This window comes from Octopus sinensis, linkage group LG21, assembly GCF_006345805.1.
Source record: "Octopus sinensis linkage group LG21, ASM634580v1, whole genome shotgun sequence".
NCBI classification, from domain to species: domain Eukaryota; kingdom Metazoa; phylum Mollusca; class Cephalopoda; order Octopoda; family Octopodidae; genus Octopus; species Octopus sinensis.
The window spans coordinates 19,394,783-19,422,274 of record NC_043017.1 but is presented as its reverse complement, the minus strand read 5'-3'; the positions used below and the strand labels follow the sequence as shown (position 1 = coordinate 19,422,274).

The 27,492-nt window shown below is 33.9% G+C and overlaps 1 protein-coding gene across 11 annotated transcripts in view; it reads left to right on the top strand.

Moving 5' to 3' along the window:
• LOC115222805 (neuron navigator 2-like) overlaps window positions 1-23,810 on the top strand; it is a 510,687-nt gene extending 486,877 nt beyond the window's left edge. For 10 of the 11 annotated variants that reach the window (XM_036511902.1, XM_036511895.1, XM_036511901.1 and 7 more), the window contains 2 exons: window positions 4,334-4,543; window positions 21,748-23,810. In XM_036511902.1, the coding sequence (XP_036367795.1) occupies window positions 4,334-4,543; window positions 21,748-21,900 (363 nt within the window). In that variant the 3' untranslated portion in view covers window positions 21,901-23,810. Of the gene's footprint in view, window positions 1-4,333; window positions 4,544-11,157; window positions 11,255-21,747 lie in introns of those variants that run through there. The other variant, XM_036511898.1, reaches the window with a different exon arrangement.
• The last annotated feature ends 3,682 nt before the right edge of the window (window positions 23,811-27,492 follow it).

The window sequence follows — 27,492 nt, the reverse complement described above, 5'->3', positions numbered from 1 at the left end:
AATTTCATTCTTCACTTTCACACGCTTCATACACTAGCATTCAAACAAAAGAAATTTAGCTCCTTTAATTTGCACATTTAATTAAAAAAAAAAAAAGAAGAGAAAAGAATTTATCTTCGTTAACCCTTCTACTGCAGAAACCTCATATACATCCATTCAAAATTTCATTAACTTTTAACTACAGAGATCAGTTTTATGTAACCAATTTATCTTTTGTAGGCGCAGGAGTGGCTGTGTGGTAAGTAGCTTGCTAACCAACCACATGGTTCCGGGTTCAGTCCCACTGCGTGGCATCTTGGGCAAGTGTCTTCTGCTATAGCCCCGGGCTGACCAATGCCTTGTGAGTGGATTTGGTAGACGGAAACTGAAAGAAGCCTGTCGTATATATGTATATATATATATATATATCTATATATATATATATGTGTGTGTATGTGTGTCTGTTTTTGTCCCCCTAGCATTGCTTGACAACCGATGCTGGTGTGTTTATGTCCCCGTCACTTAGCGGTTCGGCAAAAGAGACCGATAGAATAAGTACTGGGCTTACAAAGAATAACTCCCGGTGTCGATTTGCTCGACTAAAGTCGGTGCTCCAGTATGGCCGCAGTCAAATGACTGAAACAAGTAAAAGAGTAAAGGAGAATGTCATTTTTGAAGCAATTTCTTGTTGAGATATGTCAAGTTTATAGAAGCAGAAAATACCAATTCTATTTTCTGGTAGATATTTAAAACCATTATTGGAATAATTGTGAAATTTCACAGTTAAAAGATAAAAACACACCAAGAAGGGAGTCTGTGTATGGTTGCTTGAGCTGCTAGAAATAGCAGCCACATGACACCTTACCATCATTATAAAGGAAGCACATGCTGGAAAACATGAATATATGATGAAGGATACGTTGTTTGAAAGTAAGGTGGATGGTCATGGTGGGAATATTTTCGTAGGTTTGCTTGATCAGCATTTACCTGGGATTAAACAACATGCAGATGCAGGCTTGGATGTATGGCTGGGAATCTTTGTCTTGTAACGAACATGGTTTTGGGACAAGTCCCATTGCATGGCACCTGGGCAAGTGTCTTCTGTTATAGCTCCAGGCTGACCAATGTCTGATGAGTGGCTTTGGTTGACAGAAACTGCATGGAAGCTCATAATGTATACACATGCATGTGAGTGTGTGTGTGTATGTATGTATATATATATATAATATATATATATATATATATATATATATATATAATATATATATATATATTATACATGGTACATGTATATATATGGTACATATATATATATGGTACACATGTATGTATATATATATATATGGTACACTCATGGAGTGGTTGGCGTTAGGAAGGGCATCCAGCTGTAGAAATACTGCCAGATCAGACTGGGCCTGGCGCAGCCTTCTGGCTTCCCAGACCCCAGTTGAACCGTCCAACCCATGCTAGCATGGAAAACGAACGTTAAACGATGATGATGATATATATACATACACACTATTTCTTGACAACCAGTGTTGGTTTGTTTACATCATCATAACTTAGAAGTTCAGCATTAGAGACCAATAGAATAAATACTAGACTTAGAACTAGTTACTAGGGTCAATTTGTTTGACTAAAACCCTTCAAGGTGGTGCCCCAGCATGGTCAACAAATAAAAGATAACTGAACAGTACACGGGGTGATTCAGTGTGCCTTTAGCATTTAAATGATAAATAGTTTTAAAATAGAGAAGGGACTTCTGACTCAGCCTGTATTTTCAGTAAGTAATTCAAAGGTTTTTTTGTCCCCTCTACAAAATCTAGAATTTTCCAGTGACTACTCCTGAGTGTTTTTACTAGGAATGCTTGGGACGTAGAGTACTCTGTCTGAAGAGGATACTCTATTTTTGTTGCTTGAAAGATGAAGTACAGAGAAAAGCTCTGAGGTGTGGCAGAGATAATTTTCAGCATTGAATCACTGGTCATACTTCACCACATGTATTGAGTTCTGTTCTTCCATATTTATGCATGCTTGCATGTGTAATGCTATAGGTAGGTAGATAGACAGATAGATAGATAGTAATATATATTTACATAACAAGACTAAATATTTGTTCATCAAATATAAATATTGGTGTGTATACACACACATACATATGCTCACATACATAGGTACACACACAAATCAACTGGTAACTTGTACATTTTATATATATATATATATATATATATATATATATATATATATATATATTATATATATTATATATATATATATCCATACATGTGTGTGTGTGTGTGTATATTCACACATACATAGACACAAACTCACAAATGTACACAAACATAAATCAAATGATAAATTGTTGCACACACACATACATATACACACACATGGACACAACGGATATTTGAGGATGATTTTTTTTTTTCTCTTTTCTTAATCAACAAAAAGTCCGCATAAACTCATAATTTAATTTTATTTCTGTTTGTTCTAGAAAATTATATAATACATGTATATACATACATACATATATACACATACATGTATGTGTGTGCACGTGCGTGTGAATATGGATTGATTGATTGACTGATTTTTTTTTTAGTCTATTAAGGTTACTTGTACACTTCACCTATGGCACACACACACAATGTCCATCCTCCACTCTCAAAATATATTTTCGATATGATTGGTTTCTCCAATACTTAATAACAACCTTCTTCAACCCAAAATTGCTTTGTTTTGTTGGGGTTTGTTTTTTCATATTTATTTTACATTGTCCTCCATACCAATCTCATTTATCAATTCTGTCTCAATTTATTTAATTGAATAATTTCGTGTATTTCTACTAAATGCAATATAAAATATTTACGCCTGTCTTAATTCTGATACGGCTTATCTTTCAAATATTATACAAATCATAAGGGATCTTTTTCTTCATTATTATTATCATTATTATTATTATTATATTATTATTATTATTATTACCATCGTCGTCATCATCATCGTATTAAGGCAGCAAGTTGGCAGAATCATTAGCATGTTGGGTGAAATGCCTAGTGGTATTTCATTTGCCACTATGTTCTGAGTTCAAATTCTGCCGAGGTCAACTTTACCTTTCATCCTTTCGGGATTGATTAAATAAGTACCAGTTGAGTACTGGGGTTGAGGTAACTGACTAGACCCATCCCCAAAAGCATATGGCCCTGTGCCTTTAGTAGAAAGCATTATTATTATTATTATTATTAAGGTGATGAACTGGCAGAATCAGTAGCTCACCAGGTGAAATGCTTAGTGGTATTTTGTCTGTCTTCACACTCTGAGTTCAAATTCCGCCAAGGTCAGCTTTGCCTGTGATCCTTAAAATAATTCCCAGTTGAACACTGGAGTCAGTGTAGTTGATTTAGCCCCTCCCCTGCAATTGCTGGCCTTGAGCCAAAATTTGAAATTATTATTATTAGTAGTAGTAGTAGTAGTAGTAGTATTATGGTGGATGGTAGAATTTGTGAAAAGAGCAAAACCGAAAAAAGACTTTGTGGTATATCAACACAAAGGGTCCTTTGGGGAAGAAAAAAAAAATCAAGAGATTATTGTACCACTGCCCATGTTTTTTAAATCATAAACTTCATTGGTGGGGTGGGGTTAATATAAAATGCATTTCTTTATCATCATCGTCATCATTTTAACGTCCACATTTCCATGCTTGCATGGGTCAGGTGGAGTTTATTCAAGCAGACATTCTATGGCTAAATGTCCTTCTTGACACCAACCCTAACCTGTTTCCAAGCAAAGTAAGGCTTCCACATGGCTGGACATGTTTTTGCAGAATATTAGAAATTAATGACACTGCTTGTATAACAGTGACACTCATTTACAACTATCATGTGATGTCAAACACAAACATAGATTCACACTCAACCCACACATATATATGTACAGCAGGCTTCTTTTAAGTTTCCATCTACTAAATCTACTCGCAAGGCTTTGGTTGACCTGGGGCTATAGTAGAAGACACTTGCCCAAGGTGCCACACAGTGAGACTGAACCCGGAACTATGTGGTTGGGAAGCAGATTTCTTACCCACACAACTATGTCTGCCCCTCTTAAAAACATAAAATTAATGGTGAGTTTTAATTAGAATATAAATATTTGTTAAATAGGTGATACGATTTCACAGAATCAGGGATAATCAGAAACCGGTTGAAATGGAAAGATTTTTAATAATCAGAACATTTTTGTTAATTACTCATTAACCTCAGACATTGACGTCATCCTTATAAATCTGTCCTGTTTGCCAGGAAGCTTATCATTTATCCTCTTCTTTCTTTTTCTCGTTTCTTCTATTATCTAGCTCTACGGTAGAAGGGCACCATGGGAAGACCCCGCAGAATGGGTGAATGAAACTTACCCATGGAATACTTCAGGTAATCATGATGCGCCATCTTTGCAACGTCTGCGACCAGAAGATGTTGGCTATGACACTCAACCAGCGCCCCCCGACTCACCGAAATCAAAGTCTGAAAATAATACAACCAATGACGGAATAGAGAGTGATGCTTTGGTTGGTATATTCTCTGTCTATCTATCCTTCTGTTTATCTGTCTGTCAATCTATCTATCTGTCTCTTTTTCTATTTATCTATCCATCTATTTGTCTGACTATCTATCCTGTCTTCTGTCTAGCATCTGTTTATCTATCTATCTACCTATTTGTCTGTCTATCTATATGTTTATCCACCTGTGTGTCAATCTATCTTCTGTCTGTCCAATTATCTATCTGTCTGTCCATCTATCTGTTTTCTCTTCGTCTGTCTTTTTCTTTCTGACTCTCTTCCTCCCCATCATTCTCTCTCTCTCTCTCTCTCCCCCTTATTTTTAAATGAAAAAAGAAATGTTCTTTTATTTTTGCATTGAAACAATGACACAAGAGACCATCTCAGGCTATTTCTAAACCATAAACATCGGTACTTATTGTGTCTGCATTAATGGTAAAATTATTAAAATTTATACAATTTAAATTCACGTACTAACCTGAAACATGTCTAAAATAAAAACCTCAACAGTTTAAATTATTTGAAAGCCTTTTATCTGTGAAATTACAATTGATGTGATAACATTGTAATGTTCTTCTTCAGTAAACATTACACATTTCAGAAATTATGATTCCATCTAATTATCTAAGATTATTTTATACAGTATAAGTAAATGTTTAATTTAGATTATTTTAAAACAATAAGTTTGTCTCACAGGACCTGAAGCAGTCTCAAGCAGATTAGTATCAAAAGACTTAAGGCTGAACATTTATTTAAAAGTTTCATATTTAAATTAGAAGGGGAGAAAATGAAAAAAATTAATATGAATTTACAGAAGCCTATAGTGTCAGTCTAGCTGGAGTAATAAGGATTATTATCTTCATTAACCCCTTACCCGGCAGAAACCGTTTTGATGCGTTTTGACCGAAATCGTTTTTTTCTATCTCTGGCGAGTTAACTCGTCAAAAGATAGACTCGCCAAAATCGACAGCAAACGGAAAATAAGATAACCAAATAAAATAACATGATTTTTTGTAAAAGTAATATGATTATGAAAAAAACGGGTTAACTCGTTTCTGCCCAAAGCGGTAATTTAAAATCAATATTATTGAATTAAAATTCATAATAAATAAGGTTTGAAATATACCTCGAAATCACCATTCAAAACATAGTAAAATAAAACAATTAAAAAATATGTCTGAAAAATTACATTTATTTTCAAAATAATTGTTGGGTAAGGGGTTAAAGATTATCAGATTATGATTTAAAAAGAAAAAGATCAGAGATGCTGTGAAAATATATTTGACTCATAAAAAGAGAGGTGAACGACTCAAGGGAGGCAATTACCACAGAGCTAAAGCTGATAGTTTGTCATCTTTATATTGTATGTTAATGGTTAGAATGTGTTAAAATAAATATTTGGTAACACTGAGAATAGACAAAAGAAATATTACTTGTATGTAATTTGACGGATCCCACACATTCTTATGTAATCCACAAAATGGAAGAAGTGTCATCAGTTTGTAACAATGACAGTTGTGATGTATTTACTTGGGACTTGGCCACAGCTTGTTATCTGCTTCACAACTTGGAATTAAACTCTGTGTTCTTTTCCACTTCTCAGCTTTCATATGAATGGAATTTCATACACGCATACATATGTACATACTTACATTCATTGTATATTTATACATAAATTTGATACATACATTATAATATTTAAGGGGGAGTTTACGAAAAAAAAAACAAAAGACGAAGACAGGTGGTGTACAAAACAAACAGATGTATTAGTATAATGCTCAGGAATAGAAAATGTCTTTTACATTTCGAGTCTATGCTCTTCTACAGTAAGGGACACAGAAAAAACAAGGAGAGAAAAAAATATTATAATATGTAACAATGTTAGAGTTGTAAAATATATTTTACTTAAGGTAAACATTATCGGATATAAAACTCAATACATTAATTTGATTGGACAAATATGTTTATTATACATATATGTGTGTGTATGAGAGTGAGATAGATAGGTACAGAAATGAGAACTAAGTCTCAATATGCCAAAGTAGAAGCATATATATTTTATATTTTGTTGTTCTTATTTAGTGTGTGTGCCTAATTGTTTCAACTTTGAACCATAGCACCCACAATTAGGAGGGTGTGTTACAGTTCAGGGTCAGAACACCTGATGATCATTGGATGCCATCTGATAACATCAGTTCCTCCTGATCAATACTCCATTCACCAAAGTGAATGGAAAAGAAGCACCTTCTTCTAAGAGTTATCAATAACATACATTTACCTATTTGTTACAGTACTCTAATGGCATTCCTTTTTTTTCCCCCCTTTGACTGGGGTTTTTTCTCTCTGTTATCTACATTTCATCTTGCCATTGCTCAGAACATTGTCTTAATTATAATCTAATGATGCAGTAATTCTGATTAGATGAAATGGTTCAGTTATTCTTGAAGCCCAAAATATTTCAAATATTTCCTTACTTAGCTAAAGTTGGCTGAAGATACAAAGAAGACTTTATTTTAAAAATTGTAAGTTTGGTAAAATGTTTACAGATTTATCAAATATTATTAAGAAAATTATAGAAATATAGCATACATGTTTCTTACGACTAAGTTTCTTAATGAAAGACAATAAGGGACTTTAGGAAACTCATTTCTAATTATTTTGTACAAATATCTACGACATTGCTGCAAACAAAATGAAAATTATAATATTTATTTTTTAATTAAAAATCCAGTAATTTCTTTAAAAAAAAATTATCTGAAATTTGTAATGTTTAAAGGAAGAATATGTTTCACAGATTGGTCCTATATTTTCAGGTTTTTCATAAAACCTCTTCAACAAGACATTTAAACTTTATGTACCTTGCAAAGAATTTACTACCTTCATCAACTCAACATCATCTCATACCTTTTTCTGTATTTTAAGCATTTCTTGAAAGCAATTTACATTTCCACCATAATATCATTACATTATTCACATTTTAATTTTGATCTTGATTTTTAAATCCTATATTCTTATTTTAGATCATTTTTAAATTGCTGCCGACGCCAAAACCACATTTTCTTTAGACATACCAAAATATAGTCTGGCTCTTACCTTACTTCATTAAACCTTATCTTGGTTTCTTTTTCTTCTTCCCCCCCCCCCACTCCCGTCCTTGGATAAACTAAATATCCATTACAGTTATTTATGTCTCTCAAAAACAGTCATGTCTCGCTTGTAACATATCTCCGCTTCTAAAACTATTTTCATGAAGTACCCAGAAACTTAAAACCTTGGTTGGGTTTCTTTATCTTTTTCATTACATCCATTACCTTTTCTCTCTCTCTTTTCCATCTCCCTCTCACCTATCTATCTATCTTTCTATCAGTCTGACACTCTGTCTGTCACACTGCCTATTTGTCTATATCTATCTGTCTATCTATCTATCTGTCTGTCTGTCTATCTATCTATCTATCTGTCTATCTATCTATCTATCTATCTATCTATCTATCTATCTGTCTGTCTGTCTGTCTGTCTATCTGTCTGTCTGTCTATCTGTCTGTCTGTCTATCTATCTGTCTGTCTATCTATCTGTCTGTCTGTCTATCTATCTGTCTATCTATCTGTCTGTCTGTCTATCTATCTGTCTGTCTGTCTATCTATCTATCTGTCTGTCTGTCTTGTCTGTCGCTCTACCTATTTATCTATCTCTCTATCTAATATGTCGCTCTATCTGTCTCTATGTACCTATCTGTCTGTCCATCTTCCAGTCTCTATCGCTATTGATCTATGTAATCTATCTATATCTATCTATCTTTCTATCCATTTATCTCTCTATCTACTTACCTTACTTTGTTTTGTTTCCTTTTCAAGGTAATTCTTTGGAATTGAGATTTTGCTGTCTAATAATTGACTAGGTGTGACTTCACACCTTTTTACAATGCATTCATGTCATAAGAATCAAAAGCCACACCTTACGGCACGTGTCTGTTGTAAGAAAGTATGATTTGTACATATATATGTCTGAGTGAGAAAAAAATGTTTCAAACTAGATAAATTCTTCATACATTCTCAAGCCATTCCCTTCTCTCTCGGTCTTTCCCCTACCTACCTACAATAATACAAACACACACATACACACATGTCTATGTCAGTATAATAGAATTAGGAAATCCTTGTTGCATTAGTGTATATTTGAAGAAAATGAATGACTTTTCTAGGAATTCTGTTGTGTCTGAGTAGAGTCATTCTCTTTTAGTACCTTATAATGTAACACACACACACCGGTAAAATTTCCACTTATTTCTTATTTTTATTTTCTAAAATTTTCGTTGCATCTTGCAACCTTTTCAATAGTCTTGACTCTTTACTGGTGAGTGTGTTAAATAATAAGGCACTAAAAGAGAATGACTCCCTCCAGACACAACAGAATATGCTTCAACACACGAACTCATATAAAGAATCTTGCAAACCAAATCCAAAAACAAAATTTTCTAGGAATTATTTTCTACTTAAATAATTAAATGTTCGCAAATTATGTTGTTTAGTAAATGATACAATTTGTAAACATCTAATTTTTAAAGTGAAAAATATTTACCAGAAAAGTCATTTTATTCATTTCTTTCAAATATTATACACACGCACACACACATATAACAAAACAGGAAGTCGAGAAATTTTTTAGTATTCTTTATTCACCATTACACATGTTTCATTTCCTAATAGGGATTCCAAGGTTTTACTTGGATTTTACCCTACCTACCTATATATATATATACATACACACACATTTCCTCTCTCGCTTTTTTTCCTGCTAACAATTTTACCTATGTTGGCCCAGATTAGGCAGTCCTTTTATCAAAAACATCCAAATTGTGACCATCCTACCTTATTTTTTGGTGGTGGGTTATCTTTCTAACACTATATGATATATGTGTCTTTCCCTCCCTCCCTCTCTCTCTCTCTCTCTCTCCCTCTCCTTCCATGTGCCATGTCTACCAGCATCGGCAATCTTGGACTTGTATGCCAAAGTTTAAAGATTCAAGATTTCTCATGGAAAAGATACAGCAGTGATTTTCCATTGCCTTTGCTAAGTTTACAGTTTATTCTGCTTGTCCCCTGCTCTCTTAAGCTTACCTTTGAGACACAGAGCCTATTAAACTCTTAGCTAGAATTGGTTCATGTGAAAGCAGGGCATGTTCACACAAACTGGATGGCCTGAGTCACACAAATGATACCATAAGAATAATAGTGAACACCCAGAGTTGTGCGCAGAGGCAGGACGCTTGTGTAGGGTTAGCCGTGAATGGTCGATGTAGCATTGAGGTTATGGTCTATGAAGCAGCAGTAGTGTTCTCAAAAACAGCAACAACAAAGAAGGGACACACACGAAAATGTGTTGGAGCAACACAGAGCCCTTTTAAAGCTGGGCTAAATAACCATAGGTACTCTTTGAGGATCTAAGAGACACAATGTTACAACATTAGTCACGTATATATGGTGGGTAAAAGAGGAAAGTACACCATACAAAATTGACTGGTAACTGCTTGAACAACCTGGGCCATAGTTGAACAGGTGTTGCAAGTTTTGCTTGGTCTAGGGGAGAAAAATTCTAAGAATTTCACCCAATAGAAGTACTTCCTTAAACTCAAAAATCAAAGTATTTAGTTGCTGCCTTCATAATAAGAAAATTAATTTACATAATACCATGGGAGGCAACTCTTCTTTTTCTTCCGAGAAAATGCTTTCAGTTTCCATCTGTGAAATCCACTCAAAAGGCTTTGGTCAGCCTGAGACTATGCTAGAAGACACTTGCCCAAGGTGCCATGCAATGGGACTGAACTCAAAACCATGTGGTTGGGAAACAAATTTCTAACCACCCAGCCATGCTTGCACTGATTGTATATATTTCCTAGCTGCTTTGTTAATCATTTGCTTCACAACCCTGAAATTAAAACAAAAGAGGGATTAAAATTTTACTTCCGTCTCCTACATTTCCCAAGGGATCACACATCTAAGTTCCAACTCGTTCAACATTGCTTAACATTAGTGATCAGACGAGAGCCCATGTTTTCAACGTGATATGACTGTAACCCCGATTGATTGACCAAATGATTTATCAAACGGATGAGTTAATTAATTGGTTAAATGGTTAATTAGTTCATTAATAATTACAAATCTTTTTTTTCAATTGCTGTCTTACATCCAGAATCAGTTTAAATTCATGAAAATTGTCTTTGTCAAGGTGGTCCAAATTTGGTTTTTATTCTAGAGGAACACATACACACATGCTGGTTATATGAAATTTCACCATAACCATTTTTGCCATCGGAAAATTCACCTTAAGAAATTCCATTTTAAATGACCTCACCACATTTTTTTTTTAATGTTTGACATTAAATAAAGGCTTTTTATAAAACATTTTATAATTTTTTTTTTTAAATTCTAAAATAAGCTTATATAATATGTTTTATCATTATCCATATAGCAAATTTTCCTATACAGTGAAATTTCTTACACTGAATTTTCCAGACACAACACATATTCACATACACATATCTTTATATATATATTATTATATATTTTGATGACTGTTTGTTTTTAATTAATCGTATACTAATCATATACTGTCTCCCATCGTACAGGAAATGAATCAATATTTAAGCTGGAAGGCAGGTCCAAACCAATGTTTGACGTCGAACATAAATATTTGCTGAAATTCCCCCCTTATCCATGAAATCATGTAAGTTTTAACCATTGACCCCACAACCTCCTTTCTCTCCTCCCCCTGTCTCTTCCTCATGTCTTCTCGTACATACCCTTCTCCCCTCTTCCATCACAGTTCTCTTCATATTTCCTCCTATTTATATATACACATTTATTTATGTATGTGTGTGTATGTATATATATATATATATTTATACACACATTACATATATACAAGCATACATATTGTATTTACTTGTGTATAAGTCACAGTATTTTACTATTTTAAACTTGATTTTAACTGAAAATTCAGGGTTCAACTTATACATGAGTAAATACGTGTGTGTATGTATCTATATATATGTGTGTATATATATATATATATATGTGTGTGTGCGTGTGTATATATATATATATTTAACTACCTTGCTTGGCAACAGGTGGGGGTTGGCGTCAGGAAGGGCATCCGGCCGTAGAAAACTTGCCACACACATAGCACTGCGTATATGTGCATATATATGTATATATATACACACACACACATACATGCCTCTTTCTACCTTCTCAAAATAATGACCTCTGTTCCAATCATATTTTTATTTAAATTTAATTATTCATTATAATTTATTTCAATTGTGACGTTAATTAATCAGTTCTTTCTGTTCGTTATTTTAAATGTGTTTATTTCTTATTTATTTTGCTAATTCTACTCAACTTCTTTTTGAACCTTTTCTCTTACTATTGCTATTATTATTATTATTATTATTATTATTATTATTATTATTATTATTATTATTATTATTATTATTATTATCATTATTATTATTATTATTATTATTATTATTTCTTCTAAGGCATACAAAACTTCTAATTCATAACTTCTTTTCACCAACTAACTTAGTCTTATCTTCCAATAATAATTAGCATGGTTAACCAATTTACCAAAGAAGAAAATTTTCTTAATTTTTTTAGCGTAAATTTCTTCGCTCTGTAAGAAATATCAGATAATTTTGAATAACCAAAAGTTATAGGCACATGTGTGGAGATAGAGAGAGAGAGATTAGGTTTTAGGAATTTTATCATTAACAACACATTCTGCAGACGTTATTGATTGAACATTTCTGTGAGTTTTTGGTTTGGTAAGGATATGGTCTTTTTGAGAGAATTTTTTAGAGTAATCTAATAAACTGGCTGTAAATAATGAGAAATTTAACATTTCGAGGTCATTCTCTGTGTCTGAGAGTGTGGAAGGGTAAAGAAAATGGTATTGATACTTCAAATATTAGATTTTTTGCATTTCATGGCATTTAAATTTGAAGAACTAGGAACACATTTTTCAGATTGTCGCCAGGTTTCTAGGATATCAGATTTTATGACTGCTCCCTATGTCCTTCCTTCTTGTAAGTTTTAGGACTTCAAACATGTGGTCACCATATTAAAATCAAATAATGAATTTGTCAAAAGATTTTTCTTTTTCATTGAACACGTAAAAAGCACCATCCGATCGTGGCCGTTTGCCAGCCTCGTCTGCCCCCGTGCCAGTGGCACGTAAAAAGCACCATCCAATCATGGCCGTTTGCCAGCCTCGTCTGGCACCTGTGCAGGTGGCACGTAAAAGGCACTCACTACACTCACGGAGTGGTTGGCATTAGGAAGAGCATCCAGCTGTAGAAACACTGCCAGATCAGGCTGGGCCTGGCGCAGCCTACTGGCTTCCCAGACCCCAGTTGAACTGTCCAACCCATGCTAGCATGGAAAACGGACATTAAACGATGATGATGATGACTTCAAGTGACTCCTATAGAATCTTCTTGATGTTGTGTATCATTTCCTTATGTGATGAGAGCCACAGCATCCTTACAATGAGCACCAATTTTGTAGACATTTCATTTCACATCAGTAATAAAAACTGCCTATGTGTATGTATCTCTCATTTTCTCATCCTTCGGCACTCCCCTCAGCTAAGGGATTTTGCCTTGTGAATACCTGGTGACTTCACTAATACTGGTGCTATACAAAAAAAGTACCCAGTACACTGTGTAAAGTGGTTGGTATTAAGAAAGGTATCCAGTCGTAGAAACCATGCCAAAACAGACATTTCAGCTCAATGGAACCATGTAAGTGGTCAGAATGTTACCATTGGTTTCACACCGAATATTGCCATTAGACAATATTGATGACTTTACAGACATACTGGCCAGAGATTCATGGCCCCTTTTATGTTAGGAACAGGCTTGGTGGTGGCAAAAAGTGAAACAAAATATTAAAAAATATTACTTTTTCAAAGGTAAAAAAGAAGACTTATGCCCCATGGGTTGGTGTTAGTCATGGACAAAGCAATTTTAAGCTTCGTGTGTGTTTCCTGATGCAAAGCCAAATATGACCGTATTATTTTGGTGATGTCCATCAAATAAAGTCTATCGTTTCCTGTCCTTGAGCTGGCACAGCTACTTAAGAACTGGATAAAATGCCTTGTCTTAGCAATTTTCTAGACTCTGAGTTCTATTTTTTCACCAAGGTCATCTTTGTCTCTCATCCTTTTAGTGTCGATAAAATACAAGTCAGGTGCTAAAGTCCTCAAAATTGCCGGTCTTGTTCCCAAATCAGAAACCATTATTTAACCTTTTGGTTAAATATTCTACCTGCTTTATGTTCAAACTGGCCACATCTGGCCCTTCACACCTACCCTACAATGTCATTGTAAAAACAAACAATCACATCCTCAATATCTCAAAGTTACAAGATAATGCATGATTAATATAGAACAAAGTGAACAAATAAGCATTACATTTGACAGCGCATGGGAAGGCACCTGGTTCAGTGGTTAGGCTGTCGGGCTCACAATCATGAGATTGTGATTTCAGTTCCCAGACGAGGCTGTGTGTTGTGTTCTTGAACAAGGCATTTTATTTCACGTTGTTTTTAGTTCACTCATCTGTAGAAATGAGTTGCAATGTCACTGGTGCCAAGCTGTATCAGTGTTTGCCTTTCCCTTGGATTACATCAGTGGCATAGAGAGAGGAGGTTGGCATGCATGGACGACTGCTGGTCTTCCATAAGCAACCTTGCCTGGACAGGGGCAATCCCATGGTCATTCATGACCAAAGGGGGTCTTAACATTTGACAGAGTAATCCGAATGCTAATGGATTAAGGCAGCAAACTGGTTGAATTGTTTGAGCATCGGGAAAATAGCTTGAAGTGTATTATGCTCTGAGTTCAAATCCTGCTGAGGTCAACTTTACCTTTTGTCTCTCCAGGACAATAAATTAAAATATCAATCAATTACTGAATTGAATAGTATTGACTGACCTCCTTTCCTCAAAAATTGGTGGCCTTGAGCCAGATTAGAAATAGTTATTATTAAAGTTAGTATTATGTCCTTGAGTTCAAATCCTACCACGGTTAACTTTGCCTTTCATCCTTTCAGCAGTTGATAAAATAAGTACCAGTTGGACACTGGGGTCTATCTAATTGACGACCCCTGTCCTGAAATTGCTGGCTTATGCCAAAATTTCAAACGATTATTAACCCTTTCAGGTGCAGTCCCAGGAATTTTCCAAAGGGAGGGCACAAGGTCAGAGGGGAATACAATTCCAGGAGAAAAGGGTGTAATAACATTATTTAGAAGGGTGCACTTCTTGAGTTGCACGGGGTGGGAGGGCACGTGCCTCTCAGTCCACCCCTGACTTTAACATTTAAACCAGCCATATGTGGCCCAAATATTCTACCTGTTTTATGGTGAAACCAGCTAGATCAAGCCTCTCTCACCTACCCTACATTGTCATTCTGAAAGTAAGCTGCCTCGTCATCAAAATCTCAAAGCTGTGAGATAATACATGATTAATTCAGACCAATGTGGAGGGATAACCATTACATTTGTCTGAATAATCTGGATGCTAAAAAGTTCCAAGATGGCAAGCTGATAGAATTGTTGAGGAATTGGACAAAATGCTTCACAGCATTCCTTCACAGTCTTTGTGTTTTGAACTCCAATTCTGTTGGGGTTGACTTTGCCATTCATCCTTCCGACTGGTCCAGTGCCAAAATTTGAAACCATTATTAAGGGAGTTAAATCGGCAGAACCATTACCTTGATGAGGGAAAAAACGTCTTGAATTTGTTCTGGTTTTTCCTCTTCTGAGTTCAAATCCTGTTGGAGTTACCTTTCTCTCTCCAGGGTATCAACAAATTATGGTACTGTTCCACTACTGGGAGGTGGGGGGGGGCACTAGCATCGACCGACTACCCACCCCCCACCTTCCCCCAAACAATTGGTGGTCTTTTGGAACTATGCTAAAAAAATTTTCTTTCATAGAGGATGAATTCCTAAAAATTATGAGGGGGCCAATGATATTTAAGGGATTTAAGTTTTGATATTTTCATCTAACATTTAAAGTTTTTATTTAATTTTTTTTCTTTTTTTTTTTATCATTCCCATTCCGCCTTATCTCAATTCTCATCCCCCACTCCACTCTGCAACCAGCTGCTTTACAAATATTAAACAATAATTGTATCAGGTATAGGATTTGTCTTCTGGCATTATTATAATTATTAGAGAAAATTTTTTTTTATTTTGAATGTTACCACTAACTTAACTATTGTTTTTCCATACAGATGGTGTTACTGAGTAACTAATTCATTTCTCAACATGCTAATTTTTCACACCTAATCATCTACAGTATCCTAATATTTACACAGTGATTCTCTCTTTAATATCTCAAGTCTATGTTTTGCTGAGGAGGTCCAATAAGACTTAAACATGTCCAGAATTAACTCCACTTCTTGCACACAAAAATCAATTAATAATAAGTTATTCAGCTAATGTTGTCTTTTTCCTCAATGCACAAATATTTCTAATTAGATTTCATTGATGGTCATTAACACTAACTTAATTACCACTTTTCTTGCTTATGTCATCTCTGGCTAATTAACATCAGCTATTTAATTATTCATTTTTTTTGTATCTGCTAATTTATCCAGTTTTCCATTTAAGTATTTACAATGACACTTTTGAAAGTTTCACACACAAAAAAATGTATGTTAAAAGGAGAAGAGTAAGGATTTAAAGTCCAAATTAGTAATGGTTGTGAGTTATAATAATTTACAATGACATGTAAATATATACTTCATTTCCGTATTTGGTTTGCAAGATTCTTGATGTGACTTCATGTGTTGAAATAAATCTTTTTTGTCTTGGGAAGGTCATTATGCCAATAATAACACATGCACTGGTTCAATATCACTTCTTTAATGTTATGACTAACAATAAAGAAGTGATATCGAACCTGTGCCTGTATTATTGCTGGTGTACTGATCCTCCCAGTACACAACAAGATAAATATATTCTTTAATGGAATTTAAATTAGTAATCTAGTCCCAGTGGTTTCATGCTGACATGTTATTCAGCATTTTGCCAACACAGTGATTGTACCACCATTGGTACTAAGTTACTAATCTAAATTTCATTTTAAAAATTTACTATCCACCTTTACTGTCTTGAGCACTCTTTCTTTCATTTTCTTATTGAAGTATCATGTATCTGTGTGTATATAATAATAATATAACAACATGTATATATTGGGTTAACAAATCCTTAGAATAAAAATATGTCAATGATTGCCTACGGGCTCCAACTTTTTCTATCTAAAGGGTGTTTAGCCCAATATTTATATGCTATCATTTATTAAAAACTAATTATTTCATGTTCTCTTGAAGTTTTGAAAAATTTATGACATAAACAATGTGTGTGTGTGTATGTATATATATATATATATATATATATATATATAATATATATATATATATGCATATATATATATATATATATATATATATATATATATATATGTATGTATATATATATATATATATATATATATATATTATATATATATATATATATATATATTATATATATATATATTATATATATATGTGTATATGTATATATATATATATATATATACATACATATATATATATATATACATACACAGACACACACACACACACATACATACACAAAGTGTGTGTGTGTGTGTATGTCGTTTACAAGTACCTTTAAGGCAGGAAAAAATTGGTACAGGATTTCATTTGGTAATCAGACATGGTTGTCTGGTATACAACAGATATGCGGTTCAATTCCAATGAAAGGATGTGCCCCTTCACTTTTTTCTGTTTTAGGAATGCTTGTTAATGTCACACACACACACACATATATATATAGTATTTTTTTAAATCGTCACTGTTTACATTATAGTTAATACATATGCATGTATGTATAAAAATATGAATTATATACAGTGTGTGTGTGTGTATATATATATTGTTGTATTTAGGAATGGTCATTTTTCCAGTTTAGCCAATAAAAATATATAGTAATCTATCTATATATGCACACACATGTATATCCATATATATAATTTATAATTTATCTTTGAAAAATGTTTACTGCTTACATGATAGTGTGTGTGTGCATGTGTCTGCATGTGCATATGCACACACACACATTTATATATACACACACATACAAGTGTATACTTACATATATGTATTTCAATAAATTTTCACATCATTTACAGGGAACCAGTTAATTCATTCAGGAAATTTCAGTTTTTCTCTTCTCTAGTTATTAAAACTATATATGATGTTTATCATAAAATGTCAAATATAACATATATACACATCACTACATAGCACATCTAATTTTATTGTGACTCCAGCACTAATGTATGCATCTGTATATGTATATATATATATATATATATAACGGGAAGGTTTACGAAAATAAACAAAAGACAAAGGCAGGTGGAGTACAAACAAACAATTGTATTAGTATGGCGCTCGGGAATAGAAATAAAACAAGTCTTTTATGTTTCGAGCCTACGCTCTTCAACAGAAAGAAACAAGGAGAGAAAACAATGTGTGCAGGAGCTAGCGATTCAACATGGCGTTATATATATATATATATATATATGGCAAATGAAAGACTACCAGGTGTAAAACATTCGTTTTATTATCCATTATATACATATATATATATATATATTACTAGCATCGCCTTACTGGCACTTGTGCCGGTGGCACGTGAAAAAAAACATTCAAGCGAGGTCATTGCCAGTGCCGCTGGACTAGCTCCTGTTCAGGTGGCACGTAAAAAAACACCATTTGAGCGTGGCTGTTGCCAGTACCACCTGACTGGCACGTAAAAGCACCCACACACTCTCGGAGTGGTTGGCATTAGGAAGAGCATCCAACTGTAGAAACTCTGCCAAATCAGATTGGAGCTTGGTGCAGCCATCTGGTTCGCCAGTCCTCAGTCAAATCGTCTAACCCATGCTAGCATGGAAAGCGGACGTTAAACGATGATGATGATGATGATGATACTCTCTAAAAGAGAGTACAGAGTATATATACATAAAAACACACACACATACACAGTAATCCCTTGACTATCGCAGGCGTTACGTTCCAACCCCCTCCCTTCGCGAGAGGTGAAAATATACGAAGTAGAAGCAGTACTGTATATTTTTTTATTTATTTTTATAATTTGTATGTATTTATTTTATGATAAATGCAAAACAACACCACAAAGGAATCGACATAACCTTAAATAATAAACCACGGTAGGTGAACTGCAATATGGCGAGGAATTACTGTAAAAATATATGTGTGATGGCCTCACCCATCAAAGACAATGTATGAGTGTTTTAGTCTTTTAAATCCTGCTTCGTTACTATATCATCTGCACAATGATTCCGGAGGCCTTTTGCCATTAATTTCATCCTCATATAATGAATGGGGGTCCATAATGAACAGTTTTTCTTCTTCCTCTCTTCATGGCATCCATTAACAACCATTTAGCATTCAGATTACTCTGTCAAATGTAATTTTTTTCTTTAGGCACATTGTTTTGGATTAACCATGCATGTGTATGTCGTTAACAAGTATCTTTAAGACAGGAAAAAATTGGTACAGGATCTCATTTCGTAATCAGACATGGTTGTCTGGTATACAACAGATATGCGGTTCAATTCCAATGAAAGATGTGCCACTTTGAGAGATTTCAATGTGATTGCTTATTTATAGTATAGCATTGTAGGGTAGGTGTGAGAGGCTGTATCTGGCCAGTTTGACCGTAACATAGGTAAACTATTTGGGTGTAATATTGGTGGTTTAAATGCTAAAGGGTTAACCATCCCCTGACTCCAGATTTCCAGCTGACTGCCATGGCTCAGGGATTCCAAGATAGCTGGTCTACTGTCCTCTTATTTATTCTGCCAGCTGACCAAGCCACTCATGGCAACTGCACAGGATTACCATTTTATTGTACCACTTTTCAAACAATGAATATTCTCTTATTCTTTTGATAAGGACAATTTCTAAAATATATAAAGCTGTAGCAATCTGTGTATCATGCTTAAAGCAGATACATGGTTGAAAACCTGGAAGCTGTGGTATTTGTCTCAGGAAAGCATCTTTTACTGACATGTATTAAAAACACGAAAATATATTAATAGCCAAAAAAAATCCATCCAGTTGCAGTCATGATGATGCTACTTGTGTATTTATGCTTCTTTGGGCTTTGTCAGTAGCAAATATCCATTGACAAATGCATGTTAAGACAAAATCTGTTGCTGGTGATATATTCTTGTTTTTTGTTTTTCACTCTATACATCTACAAGAGATACTTTCTTGAGATGAATACAGCAATTTAATACGCTTTCAATGATGTATCTGCTTTAAGTATGATGCACAGATTGCTATTTTGAACTAAAACTGCTTCTATCACTAATAATGACTACAAAACAGTATATACATAACAAATCATCATCTTTTAACATCCATATTCCATGCTGGCATGGGTTGCACGGTTTGACTGGATCTGATATAAGACTGCATTGTACTCTAGTGTTTTCTTAGGTTTAGTTTCTACAGCTGGATGCCCTTTCTAATGCCAACCACATTAGAGTGTACTGTGTGTGTTTTTGTGTGGCACCAGCACTAGTGAGGTTACCTTGCAGCCTGCAAGACTGAACTCATTCAACTGAACAAGACTGCAGTAAAGAGAGAGGCAGCTTTATGCAGGGAGATGAGGAGTTAAAGTCTAAGAGAAGGGGGGGGCGTGGAGCAGATTTCTTGCTGTAGACAAGCTACATGGCTCCAAACATTATAGGAGCTTGGGTCTGAGTGACAGTTATTGTGAATCTGTAACAGATGTTTCTTATATGAAGTGAGGTTACTAGCCCTACACTCAACCCTGAGAAAGAAACTCGGGGACCCAATTGTGGTCTATTTGGAGTCGGGGGGAAAATGAAAATCACCCAAAAACTGTCCAAGAGGACATGGGAAATGCAATTCACCTGGATTGATGCAAAAATGGCTGCAGCAGATTGCACTCAGCGGAGCCAGCTCATCACCCAGTGGTCCATTAGAAACAGGAAGGACTAAGACTTAGGGGTTGAATGGCCAGGGTTGTGCTGGGAAGATATCAAAATAGGGGTGATGAGGGGTGCATCCTCAACTTATGAGGTGAGTAAAGATATTCACGGTGAAATAATAGGGATATTATAAAAAAAATAGATAGAAACAAACTGCAGCAAAATATATATTTTATAAATGATTTATTTAATTGCTAAAGGGACTTTTGAATCGTTCTGTGTGGATTAGCAGCAATAATCCTTATCCATATAGGATTTAATAACCTAAGACAGTAAACTAACAGAATTGTTAGCATGCTGGACAAAATGTATAGTGATATTTTGTTCATCATCATCATCATGATTAAACGTCTGTTTTCCATAATGGTATGGGTTGGACAGTTTGACCAGCAGATTCCAGTCTGATTTGGCATGGTTTCTATGGCTGGATGCCCTTCCTAATATGCCAACCACTTTGCAGAATGTGCTGTGTGCTTTTACATGGCACCGCACGGGCAGTTGTTTGTCTTTACATCCTGACTTTATATTCCACCAAGGTTGACTTTGTCGTTCATCCATTTAGGGGTCAATAAAATAAGTACCAGTTGTGCATTGGAGTTGATTTAATCAACTTGACTCTCTCCCTTGAAATTGCTGGCCTTGTGTCAAAATTTGAAAGCAATATTACGAACCACCTAAGGCAGTGAGCTGGCAGAATCATTAGCAAAATGGGCAACACATTCAGCAGCATTTTGTTCATCTTTATGTTCTAAATTCAAATTCCACCAAGGTTGACTTTGCCTTCCATCCTTTTTGTGAGGGACACAAGTGCCAGTTAAGCAATAGGATCAATGAAATTGATTTACCCACTTTCTCTGAAATTGCTGGCCTTGTGCCAAGATTTGAAAGCAATATTATAAACATCATGTCATATTTCTTACATGTCCATATTTCTATTTCTGAAGATAAAGAAATAAAAAGATGAAATAAAACTAAATTTATAAAAATAAAATTATCAATCCACAGCTGTTAAATTAAAATTATTCCATTTTAGAGCTTTGTTTTTTTCAACTTTTATTCATTTTTTTTTTTTTTTGCTTTGTTTTTCAGACAAACAAATTGACAAAGTTTCAAGAAACGACAAGTCCAACATCGTCAAAGATTCCCACCATTTTAAACAATGAAAACGACACATCAAACCAGGATAATTATAGTAACAATGCCCCAGAATATTCCAACTGCAGTGTCGAATCGATGTTATGAATACTTTGACTATGAAAATACACATACACAAACATACACAAACACACACATACATATATACATATATATGTATATATATATATATGTATATACATATATATTCTCATTCGTTCTTAAAAAATATGCAATGCCAGAGCTATAAATCAAACAAACTGTGAGTGGTATTTAAAAAAAAAAGCCAAACAAAATAATTTAAACTTAAATTAAAAACAATTAATTAATTAGTTAATTAAAAGACAAACGATACAATGAAAGAGAATTCATTGTTGATGTCCTACTTTGGCATGCATATATATATACACAAACTTTACGTTGGATCATTGAAACTTGTTCATTTTTGCTCCTTCCTTTGTTGAAAAATACACATCTAAAACTCAAGAAGCATCTACGAGAAATAATGATATGAATAATAATGATAATAATAATTATAAAAACATTGATGATGGTCGGTGTATAATATTCACTGCAGTAGAAGTCTCTATTACTGAACTTTGAGACTTTTCTCTGTAGAATGCAATGGAATGACCAACTGGTTTCTTTGAAATGGACTTTCTCATTTCTTTTGCTTATACTCTCTCTCTCTCTCTCTCTTTTTATTGCTCTACTTTTATATATATGGAGGCGAGGAAAGAAAAAGCTCAGATTTCAGTAACATCATCATATTATATTTAAAAAAAAACATAAAGACGATGATATTTTGGTCTCAGACAACCAACAGACGAACAGACAGACATTTTTGGTCATATTATTTATTAACCACTGCTGTGAATTTCCCACTCATATGATGTTGTATAACAAAGAGCAACAAATACTGACCCCCTCACTCCACCCACGACCACCATTAACCAATACCATCACTATCATATTTAATTATAGTGAACAGAAATGCAAGTCTAACTTTCAACATTTCCTGAGGTTTTGCACAGCTAGGAACAAAAAAAAACAAAACTATTTTCATCTCGTTCGAGTGATAAAATTCAAATAATAAAGTCAAATAATTTTTCTGAAGAAGCAAAAAGCAAATTGCAGTCTGTTGTTGAAGCTCAGATAAATGGTGGATCAACTAACAGGTGAGACAGGTGAAGCTCAACTGATCAAATAAATTCAGACAAGCAGAGAGAGAGAGAAAGAGATGATCATGAAACTCAACAGATGAGTATAAATGATGATTGATGATTTCTGGTTTTTGGTTTGTTTTTTTCTTTAAAGTTCAATGGAATCTAAACCATTGGGTGCGGATTGTGAAGCTCAAGTGATATTTAGCCATGTGAGGAAGGATCACACAAGCTCAGTGGAATATAAACCATCTGGGGTAAAGAAAGATAATGGAAGCTCAAGTGATATTTAATCATTTGATGCAGATTTGTGCAGCTCAGTTGAATCTAAATCATCATATGAAGGATATGGAAGTTCAAGTGATATTTAATCATCTGGTGTGGATCATGCAAGCTCAGTTGAATCTAAACAACTGGGGAAGATCGAAGCTCAAGTGATATTTAACTATCTGGTGCTGATCATGCAGCTCAGTTCAAACTCAACTATCTGGTGCTGATCATGCAGCTCAGTTCAAACTCAACTTTCTGGTGCTGACCATGCCAGCTCAGTGGAATATAAATCATCTGGTGAAGATTAGGAAACTCAAGTGATATTTAATTATCTGGTGCAGATCATGTAACTCAGTTCAACCTAAACCTTCTGGGGGAAGATCTTGGAAACTCAAGTGATATTAAAACCGTCTGGTGGGGCTCGTTCAGCCCAGGTGATATTTAACTAATCAAACCAAATCAACAGGTGATGATTGTGAAGCTCAATGGTACTTAACCAACCAAACCCTAAAGGTGATAATCATGCAGTTTTATAATTAGTGATGGTGTAATTGCTAGTTAATTAACTGCAGTTTCTTAAAAACATTAATTATTAAATGAGGCTTTGACTTCTCCATCCACTTTTTTTTAATTAAACACTGATTCATTATCTCATTGCTGACAGAAAATAAACATATATATATATCCACATGTATATAAACATATACATCTATATATATATATATATATCCACATGTATATATACATTTACATACATATATACATACATATATATGTAAGTATATATATGTATACATACATATATATATATATATATATATATACATATATACACATATATATATATATTTATATATGCATGTATGTATATATGTGAAACACATACTATCTGCGCTTATAAATGAAGGATCCAGCTGAAATGGAAAACAAGAACCCACTTGGTGGCCTTTCTGTTGTTGTAACAAAAACGTTTGGTTTTTGTTTTTTGTTCATTTTCTTCTGTGTAAAAATATAAACAATTTCCTTGGAGCTTGTCCTCAAATAACGGCGTCGTAAAGAGCAAAGCAACACTTGATATTGGTATTGATCTTAATATTTGGCAGAGATGCTGCTGCTATCTTACATGTGAGTGTTTGTGTCCAAATTGAAACTATTTAAGATTCAAAAAAATATTAATAATTATAATTAATTAATTCATTCATTCATCAATTAACAGACCTACCAATAGACACAAATATTTAATTGCGAGTGTATGACTTCCAACAGAAAAAAAAGGAAATACTTAAAAGAAATATATATCATTTCAAAGAAGAATAAATAATATATATACTTTTTCATCAAAATCAAACTAAAATCAACGGACATATATTTATGCTGAACTTCAATAATAAAAATAAAAGCTGAAGAGATATTCTGGATGAAAAAAAATAACAATTAATTAATAAATACTTAATTAGATTCTTAAAAAAAAATGTTATAATAATAACTATGTGATCTAAGTCAGTTGGTAAGAAAAAGAAGAAAAAAAATTTTGCAAGACAAACTCAACAACCAAACTATAACATATATACACAAATTGCACAATGACAATTCAACCTGTCTCTGTAGAATTTTGTACATTCTCTTGTTCTATAGTTAATGATTCATCCTAACGTTGTAATTTTTTCCTTGTAATGTATTTAATAATTTCTAAAGAAGACACCCACCTGCCTCTTTGGAAAAAAACCAAAAAAAAAAGAAAAAACAAATTTCTTTCTCTCACAGACTTTCAGCAAGGGAGTCAATCTCATTCCTTGACTTATCTTAAAATATACATACATATATATATACATACATATATATTTATATATATATATACACACACATATACATACACTCACGCACACACACATATATATATATACACACACACACATTTACACACGTATATATGTATATATATATATAGTTTATGTATGTTAATTTGTGTGTGATATCTGAGACCACATAAATTAACATATTTTAGACAAGACTTCCAACATAAATTTGTATTGATGCACTTTTATGTTCCTTCTTACACACAATGCAAAACAAAAGTCATAATATATACATATATATGTGTATGTATGTATGTATATATATATATATAATGGCTGCCCCCTCATTATCGAGTATGGCCAATATATATATATATATATACATACATGCATACAGATATATATTATATATATATATATATATATATATATATACATATATATGTGTATGTATGTATGTATATATATATATATAATATATATATATATATTGGCCATACTCGATAACGAGGGGGCAGCCATTATATATTATATATATATATATATATACATACATACATGCATCCAGATATATATTTTATTTATATATATATATATATCCATAAAATTTTAGCCATGAGACATACACATGTTATTTTCCCACAGGAATGTTCATTGACCACTGCTTTCCAACTGCTGTCATTTGCCTGGCTAAAAACAGATTGCAAACGTTGGGGGTATACATGAGGATATAGACTAAGTTTAATGGAAGATATGCAGTCCATCTTAACTTTAGACTAGATCATCCGTTAGATTACTGTAGAAACCATTCTTGTGTAGTAGTTGTATAGTTTTCAGACTCTTCACTTTCAGAATACAACACAGATGTCTGTAAGTGAAATTTTTATTATTATTATTATTATTATGATTATTATTAATGGGGTGATGAGCTGGCCGAATCGTTAGAACCGTTGGAGAAAATGCTTTGCTGTATTTCTTCCAGCAATTCATGTTCTAAGCTCAAATACTGCCGAGGTCAACTTTGCCTTACGTCCTCTCAGGGTCGATAAAACAAAGTACTGATCAAATATTGGAGTCGATGCACTTGACTGACTACCCCCACACCTTTTAAAATTTCTGGCCTTGTGCCAAAATTTGAAACAATTATTATTATTATTATTTCTTGTTCAGATCTTTTCTTTGCAATGGTACTTCTTCAAGCAGGATATAATTAGAATTTTGCCTAACGAGATGGCATTAAGGAGTTAGTCAACCGAAGCTTGAAGTTAGCACTGTCTCTGGCTCAAGGAAACCCATCTAGGTTTACTTCTTTGAACAAAGAGGGCCAACATTGAGCTTTAATGTGAAAGGGTTAAATGATGCACATGGAACTTGCCTGGAAGGTTTTGTGAATGATATGGGGGTGGGGGTGGATCATGTGGTTTGGTAAACCATTGTGTTTAGGTATTAAATGATTATCATTGACCTTAATCAACTTTCAGATGGCAACTACATTAATCACACTTACACGTTTGTGTGTGTATGTTGTTGTTGTTTTTTATGGTGGTGAGCTGACAGGTTTATTAGCATGTTGGACAAAATGCTTAGCAGTATTTTTTTGCTGCTCTTTACATTCTGAGTTCAAATGCCACTGAGGTCAACTTTGCCTTTCAGGGTCAATAAAGTAAAGTGCTAATCAAGTAGGGAGTCAAAGTAATCAACTTTCCCCTCCCCTCGAAATTTGGCTCTTGGACCAAAATCAGAACAAATTACCGAGATGGCAAGCTGGCAGAAATGTTGAGAGTTGAACAAAATGCTATGCAGTGTTCCTTCCAGGTCTTTACGATCTGGTTTCTAACCTCTGTTGAGGTGAAGTTTGAATCAGCCTTCCAGAGTCAATGATTAAAGTACCTGTACAGGTGTCAGTTATTCTCTCTCTTACTTTCTTTTTCTCGTTCTCACCTGGAAGAAACGGACTATGGTCTGTTCTGAAGTGATAGAGACTCAACCAGGTCCAAAAAATATGCTCAAGACACACCATATGTCATGGTGGCACCTCTAAAAGAAACCCATCAAAGAGCTATGGGCTTATGGCACAGTACGTTATATTTGCTGTGGAATTAGCTAAGATTAGCTTTTGGTTTAAAAGAGGCCATTAATAGATTTTCTGCAAGATCATGTGAAATAGCAAAAGGAAAAGATCAGTTTGTGTACTTTGTTATGTAGAAGTAGAGCACAATACTTTCATGTTGGTGTAGGACCATTTGGGACTGTATGGCAGGAAGAGGTTTAGCATTATGCTTGTTTCTTTATTTTGGGTTCCAATTCTACACCATTAAACACATAAAATAAATGACATAAAACAGGAAATTTTCATTTTTTACTATGATTTTTTTTTTTTTTTTTTTTAGAAAGTCTTAAAACCGAGTCTGAAAAAGACACAAACAAGAATGGTTTTTAAACTCCCATCTGTACACCCCTTACGTTTGTTA